General features: G+C 50.7%; 1 protein-coding gene across 1 annotated transcript; it reads left to right on the top strand.

The window, feature by feature from the left end:
* The first annotated feature begins 797 nt into the window (after nucleotides 1-797).
* Gdf5 (growth differentiation factor 5) lies at nucleotides 798-4858 on the top strand. Its single transcript, XM_042694732.1, has 2 exons — nucleotides 798-1413; nucleotides 3585-4858. The coding sequence occupies exons 1-2, from the start codon at nucleotides 798-800 to the stop codon at nucleotides 4457-4459; spliced, it is 1491 nt and encodes a 496-aa protein (XP_042550666.1). The 3' UTR covers nucleotides 4460-4858.
* Nucleotides 4859-7952: the final 3094 nt, after the last annotated feature.

Here is a 7952-nt window from a genome sequence, read left to right as displayed (position 1 = left end):
CTGGACTGCTGCAGTTTCAAATCTCCAAGACCTCCTCAGGATGGTGGGGTGGGCTGCTCTACGAGATGGAGGTGAGGACCCCTGAGGCTGCTCGGGGGACTAGGAGGCCCCCTAAACCCGAGTCCCACTATAGAGCTCAGTGCCAAGAGCCCCTGTGAGCCGTGGCCTCAAAAGGGCAGCAGTGATTTTTTTTTCACATAAATATATCGTCCTGAAATGAATTTAGACAGCATGACATCAGAGTAATTAAATTGGTTTGGGTTGGAATTCCGTTTCCAATTCCTGAGTTCAGGTTTGTAAAAGATTTTTCTGAGCACCTGCAGGCCTCTGAGAGAGAGAGAGAGAGAGGAAGAGAGAGAGAGAGAGAGAGAGAGAGAGAGAGAGAGAGAGAGAGAGAGAGAGAGAAGTATTTTCACTGGAAAGGATTCAAAACTAGAGGGGGAAAAAAAACTGGAGCACACAGGCAGCATTACGCCATTCTTCCTTCTTGGAAAAATCCCTCAGCCTTATACAAGGCTCCTTCAAGCCCTCAGTCAGTTGTGCGGGAGAAAGGGGGGCGGTCGGCTTTCTCCTTTCAAGAACGAGTTATTTTCAGCTGCTGACTGGAGACGGTGCACGTCTGGATACGGGAGCCTTTCCACTATGGGACTGGATACAGACACACGCCCGGCGGACTTGAAGAGTCTCAGACTGAGCACACAGCCCTTCCTCCTGCTGCCACCCCTGCTTCTGAAGATCTGCTCCTTTCATGGTTTTTCCTGCCAAGCCAGAGGCACCTTCGCTGCTGCTGCCAGAGGATGAGACTCCCTAAACTCCTCACTTTCTTGCTTTGGCACCTGGCTTGGCTGGACCTGGAATTCATCTGCTTTGTGTTGGGTGCCCCCGACTTGGTCCAGAGACCCCCGGGGGCCAGGCCAGGACTGGCCAAAGCAGAGACCAAGGAGAGAACCCCTCTGGCCCGGAACATCTTTAGACCAGGGGGTCAGAGTTACGGTGCAGGGGGCACCAATGCCAGGGCAAAGGGAGGTCCCGGGCAGACACAAATCAAGAAGGATGAATCAAGAAAGGTGCCCCCCAGATCTGGTGGTCCTGAATCTAAACCAGGACCCCTTCCCCAAACCAGGCAGGCTGCAGCTCGGACTGTAACCCCCAAAGGACAACTTCCTGGGGGCAAGGCACTCCCAAAAGCAGGATCCGTCCCCAGCTCTTTCCTGCTGAAGAAGGCCAGGGAACCCGGGCCCCCTCGAAGTGAACCCAAGGAGTCGTTCCGTCCGCCTCCCATCACGCCCCATGAGTACATGCTTTCGCTGTACAGGACGCTGTCCGATGCTGACAGAAAGGGAGGCAACAGCAGCGTGAAGTTGGAGGCTGGCCTGGCCAACACCATCACCAGCTTTATTGACAAAGGGCAAGGTGAGGGGGGGTGGGGTGGCAGGGAGGGCACACCGACTGGCACCAAGGGGCTTCTAGAGCCCCAGTGCTGTGCAGGTGGGGTGCAGGTGGGGAGCAGGTGGGGAACGGTATATGCGCGGTCCAGGGTGGGTGTCTGGGATCTGTCTCCCATACCAGACTCAAGCTGCTGGCACAGTTAGCCCTGGAGGGGATCCAGGAATCACCCAGTCCAGTTTCTGCAAGGTGCACAGCTGGGTGCTAAAGCTTGGGGAAGAGACAAGACCTGCCAGTTGGTGGCAGCTGGAGACTAGACTCCACGACTCTGGATGACTGAGCCATGCTCTCTGCACCTACATGGGTTGGCCAAACTTTTCAGACTCTGAGGTTTGCTCCAATTTACAGCAGAGAGAAGTGAATCTTTGAGTCCTCATGCTTCTGCAATTTTGCCCTCAGGTTGGAGAGGCAGAGAAGGTGGGGTAGGTGAAGTCAGAAAAGAGGGTAGCTTGACATCATGGGAGGGTCTCACTGACCATGTGACTCTGGGAATTTGAGAAAGCACTTGCTCCCCTTACGTTCTCCTTTTCCCATAGATACACCTATTTGGGGGGTTGAGTTTGCTGATTTCCGAGAGCCCTTCCAGTGTGAAAACTTTGTGTCCTATCCTGGCATAGCACATTTTCATCGCTAACCGGGGAGAGTATCTGATCTCCTCCTTTCTCCCTCTCACCATCTAGTGTTACTGTCCCCACTGCTCCTCTTGACTTGCTGTGTGATCACACAGCCTGTTTCCGCATGATGTGAGGATTGCTCAGTTGCCTGCAGCTCATACGCTGTGTTCTGAGTCTTGGGGCTTTGGCTGGCAGGGTGGGGGAGGGGTTGGAGAGTGGGAGAGGCTCCTCATTAGGTCTGGCCTGTTGAGGAATGACAGGGGGTGGGGGAGGCACAGAGGCAGCAGGTCTGGCTGAGGTGGGGGAGGTGGCCTGGCTGCCTGCCCAACCAGAGAAAGCTGTGACCCCTTAAGGGCTCATAAAATAAGTTCTTGTGTTCACCCCCGCTCCCCACCCCCCCAGCACTAAGGGAGCTTGGGGAGGGGCGAGATGGAGGAGTTTAAAAGCCTAATTAGTTACCTTCTAGAGCAATATATGAAGGTTCCCCAATGGCAAATTGGCATTTAGGATGGAAGGCATGCTGATCAGAGATACAGCTGAGCTTCACACACGACATATACACATACACAGAGCCTTATATTTTACACACATGCTGAATGAATCATACATGCGCACACACATTATTATGTACATGTATGGAATTGCATACTATACACATATACAACATACACTCTTTGAATATTCATACAAATCCAAATCCAAATATATATACATATAATGTATTACTCACATATATTATATACTCAAACAATGTCTCTGTCTTAATGTCTGTTTCTCTATCTGTCTCTCTGTCTCTGTCTCTCTGTCTCTGTCTCTGTCTCATACACACACACACACACTCACACACACACACACACACACACACACAAACTATGGCACTTCCACACATCCAGCCAATGGAAGACACACACAAAATTATTCAACCAATTGGGTTGTAGGCCAGCTTTGTTATTAATTTGCTGTGTAACCTAAGTCAAACTACTCCCCATCTCTATGCCTCAACCATAAAACAGGAACACTAAGATCTCCTTTAAATATAGTAGAAGTTCAGGACCAGGGCATAAAGATTCTAAGCTAGAGTTTCATCTCTGCTTTATTTTATTTTCCTAGGTAGGTGACCTTGAGCAAGTCACCTACCTTCTCTGAACTTCAGGTTCCTGCTCTGGAAAAATGGTTAATTTCAATGTTGACACCACTCTCTCCCCCACTGGAGCTATAGTGTAGGGGAGAGGGAAGTAGAGGCAGTTTTAGGTGGATGAATCTAATACACATAGATGGCTGTTGACACACGTACCTGAGTCATTGAGCTCACTGGCCACCACACCTATTCATAAACACCACCACTCCGTTAGCTATGTAGGAAGCTCCTTCATTTTGAAAAGTGCTCTCAGTGGTTTGGGTGTTGGCCTCTGTCATAGTGGGGAAGAGGTTAAAGAGAGCCGGGGCTTTCCCTGGAGTCCTTGAGGTGACCAGCTAGCTCCCTGGGTGAGGTTGCTTAAATTGACTTCTGGCTGTTCTCTCCAGATGACCGAGGACCTGTGGTCAGGAAACAGAGGTACATGTTTGACATTAGTGCTCTGGAGAAGGATGGGCTGTTGGGAGCCGAGCTGAGGATCTTGCGGAAGAAGCCCTCTGACACAGCCAAGCCAGCAGCCCCTGGTGTCGGGCGGGCAGCCCAGCTGAAGCTGTCCAGCTGTCCCAGTGGCCGGCAGCCGGCAGCCTTGCTAGATGTACGCGCTGTGCCAGGCCTGGATGGATCTGGCTGGGAGGTGTTCGACATCTGGAAGCTCTTCCGAAATTTTAAGAACTCGGCCCAGCTGTGTCTGGAGCTGGAAGCCTGGGAACGGGGCCGGGCTGTGGACCTCCGTAGCCTGGGCTTTGACCGGACTGCCCGACAGGTCCATGAGAAGGCCCTGTTCTTGGTATTTGGCCGTACCAAGAAACGCGATCTATTCTTTAATGAGATCAAGGCTCGTTCTGGCCAGGATGACAAGACTGTGTATGAGTACCTGTTCAGCCAGCGGCGGAAACGAAGGGCCCCATTGGCCACTCGCCAGGGCAAGCGACCCAGCAAGAACCTCAAGGCCCGCTGCAGTCGGAAGGCCCTGCACGTCAACTTCAAGGACATGGGCTGGGACGACTGGATCATTGCCCCCCTTGAGTATGAGGCCTTCCATTGCGAAGGGCTGTGCGAGTTCCCCTTGCGCTCCCACCTGGAGCCCACAAACCATGCAGTCATTCAGACTCTGATGAACTCCATGGACCCCGAGTCCACACCACCTACCTGCTGTGTGCCCACGCGACTGAGTCCCATCAGCATTCTCTTCATCGACTCTGCCAACAACGTGGTATATAAGCAGTACGAGGACATGGTTGTGGAGTCCTGTGGCTGCAGGTAGCAACATTGGCCCTCTGTCTTCCAGGATTTGGCACATCCCGAGAACCCCTCCTCACACCCCTGGACACAGAGGGAATCCTGAAGTTGCAGCTAGAAGCATCTAGACACCCCACACAAAAGGGGATTGCAGCACACTTGCTGAGTGTGACTCAGGTTCACAAGTCCTCCATCTAAGGATTTCTACCTTTCTGCTCCTTTGCTTAGCAAAGGACGAGGCCCAGGAGACTGATTTTGAATGGGACGGACACCTAGAAGATGGATTTTCCAATGTGACTCCGTTTGGAACGTATGAGGGTGGTGTGTGATGTCCACATCACCTTGTAGGAGAGCCACAGGGGCCATTTCATCTTTGAATCTTTGTGCCTGGTGACTTTCTGCTCCCTCAGCAGATGAGATGCTAATTGGGTCTGGGTGGGAGAGAGGTGAAGAGGGCTTGGGCAGGAGTGAGGAGTATGAGGCTGTTAGACTGTTAGATTAAAATATACAATGATGAGATATAAAAACAAAACTGTGCCTAAAATGGTGGTGGCAGATTTCTTGTTTACCTCACGGGAGGGAGGACTCATGATCCCTTAAAGAATTCCTGGCCCAGGGAGAGAAGGTGGGTTGCCTCACTGTTTCCCAGGCCCTGGGCGCCACCCCCACTCCTGGGAACTGAAGCAGAATGGGACAGAGAATGAGACTGGGCAGGGCCACCTCTCACCTCTCACCCCATTTCTGTTCCTTCCAAAAGTCCATTGGTCCCTAGCTCCATCTGCTCCATTGGGGCCTGGAAATAGGGTTAGAGTTTTACATTCCACAGTCAAGTTTTTATTTCCAAAATGGATCTCTACATGAAAGGGATCTGGGGTGGTGGGGTGGTGGGGCTGTTATTTTATTTAAAATCATTCCCTCTTCATTCACCAGCATCTTCCCTATCCTCCACCCTGACCCCTACCCTATTCACAGAATAAACGGGGCCCTATTTAAAGGGCCTTCTTCTGCCTTTCCACTGGAGAATCTGGGCTGACAGGGTCTCTTCCTCCTTAAAGCGATACTTCCTTTATTTTGGTACCAGTTCTGGGGCTTGAACTCAGGGCCTGAGCAGTTCCTGAGCTGCTGCTGCTTCTTCTTCTTTATTTTTTTTTTTTTAAAGCTAGTGTTCTAGCACTTTGAGCCACAGCCCTACTTCTGGCTTTTTTTGGTGATTATTTGGAGATTAGAATCTCACAGACTTTCCTACCTGGGCTGGCTTTGAACCATGATCCTCAGATCTCAGCCTTCTGAGTAGCTAGCATTACAGGTGTGAGTCACCAGCACCTGGCTACAGCTCCTCAAGCAACCTTGATTGTGACCCCACTGTCCGTCAGTAGTAACCCTCCTCATTGCTCATCTATAAGTGCCCTCCACAACTGAAGCCAACAATGAAGCCCCTTTCTTGCCATTTTCCCTTATCTAAGTATGTAATTATACACTAGATAAAGAATCTCCTGAGAGACCAATAACGCCAGGCACATTCTGACCATGTTTCCTGCTTGAAGAATGCCCTGAGTGAACGCTTACTTCCTGTGCTCAGCTTGAGCTAAACTTTTTGAAGCTGTATGAAACATGAACATGATTAGGGGGAGGAACACAGCCCCCTGGTGGGGACATTTAGGCACCTGGATCCACAGGCTCAGGGATTCGAGGCTAGGTTCCACCTGGCTAAAGAGAGCCACAGGGAGAACTAGAAGTCCAAGCCTCTGATTCCCACCCAGGGGGCCTCAAAAATTTCCCCACCTCTCTCCAACTGGGTCTTTGATTACTAAGGCTCCCAGCCAAAGCTGTCTCGAGAGGAGGGATGCCTGTCCAACTGTGGACAGATCTTGTGTCCTTACCCTCTAGGCCTGAAACTTTGGTTGTCAGGACTTGAAGCGAGAGCCCAATGCAGGGGTAGGGGTGGGAGGGTGGGACAGCCTATCTTTGAGCTGCCTCCTTGGTTTGGAGGCCATTACCTGTCCCAGAGGAGCCAGATTGAACCTGGAACAGAGCTCTCCCTGGCTGGGCTTCGTTGTAGTTGGCCAGTGGTGAGCCTGGAGCTTTGAGAGTAAATAAAGGAGCTGCCATGGTAGACAGAGGCCTGGTGTGTGTGAGGGGAGAATGAGCCTGGAAAGGAGGTGCTGGGCAGCCAAGGCGATGGCTGTGGATACAGGGAGAACAGTGTAGGGCTGGAGACTCAAGGGCAGGGGATGGAGTCATAGAGTGGCATAGGCTGCCACACATACTTATTTCCTGGGTTGCATGTCCCGAGTTTCTTGGAAAGTTCTGATAGGACTGGAACTTCTTTTGCCTTCGTTGCTGAAAAGGATCATCTTAACGGCAGCACTCTTTCTGTGGAAGGCCTATACTTTGAATGGATGGTCATAGCTCTGGCTGCATACTGTAGAAACTTCTTTTTCCTCAATCTGCCTGAAAACTCTTTCACAAAGAAGCTGCTCAGATTGTGTACTCTTCTCCCTCAGACTCTAGAGATCCATCTGACCATTGATTTCCATCTTAACCTTTAGACCTGGGCAACAGCTCCTTGGAAAACATCTTCACCTGGGCCACTTCCAGCTCCAATCACAGGTATGTATAGGACAGTCCTGCTCAAGAGTAAAGGGGTTCTAGTACACTTCACAATTCACACTCTCCCAGTTCTGAAGGGTTCTAAAGTCAGCACAATTTCAAACTTCAGTCTGCCAATAAGAGTTAGAGACTTTGGACAAGAAAATTCTATGAGCTCCTGTTTCCTTGTTTGTAAAAAAAAAAAAAAAGAAAGAAGGAAAGAAAAAGGAAGGAAGGAAGGGAGGAAAGAGGAAGGAAAAAAGGAAGAAGGAAGGAAGAAACAAAGAAAACTAAGAGTCAGCAACATTCCTATTACATAGAACTGTGAGGACATGAAAGACACTCAACAGAGTAGCTGACGCAGAGGTGGCACTCAATAAACACTAGCCATTGTTGTGCCTCAAATTGTCCTTAGAGGCATGCAGGATAGGAACTGTCACCTTCCCATCATTTCTGACACATAGAAAGCTGACACTCAGAGAGAGTGGGGATGGATGCAGGCAACCAACCACACGTTTACTTGTTCCTTGGACCTACTCTTCTGAACTCCTGACTCCTGACTCCACTGGCTCTGGTCCTGGCAAGCAGCTGTATCACCTCCTTGACTCTTGGCTCTCTGGCCTTAACAGCATCTCCTTGGGGACGCACCACGCTGTTAGTTGGGAGAAAGAGCAGAGCAGAGTTTAGGGCAGGGAACATGAGAGGCCCAGAGGGGAAGAGAAAGGAGGCTTACAGTGTTCTGCTCCCCATCTCTTGGCATCTTTCACCTCTCCATGTCTCAGGGTCACACAGGAGAATCAAGTTCTGTGGGGCTTGGGACACACACCCTTGGGGATCATCTCAGACTTCATGTGACTCTTCAACCAGCTCTTCTGATTTGAACTCAGGAGAGAGGAACCATAAAAAGAAAGGGTTAGACTGGGCTCAGT

This window comes from Dipodomys spectabilis, unplaced genomic scaffold (assembly GCF_019054845.1).
Source record: "Dipodomys spectabilis isolate Male_0828 unplaced genomic scaffold, ASM1905484v1 ptg000175l, whole genome shotgun sequence".
Taxonomy (NCBI): Eukaryota; Metazoa; Chordata; class Mammalia; order Rodentia; family Heteromyidae; genus Dipodomys; species Dipodomys spectabilis.
This window is presented reverse-complemented; position numbering and strand designations above follow the sequence as displayed.

Excerpts from the sequence above, each read along its gene's own strand:
- Gdf5 (XM_042694732.1), top strand. The coding sequence starts at position 798 with ATGAGACTCCCTAAACTCCTCACTTTCTTGCTTTGGCACCTGGCTTGG. Across the intron at positions 1,414-3,584 it reads CTTTATTGACAAAGGGCAAG|ATGACCGAGGACCTGTGGTC; the intron begins GTGAGGGGGGGT and ends TGTTCTCTCCAG.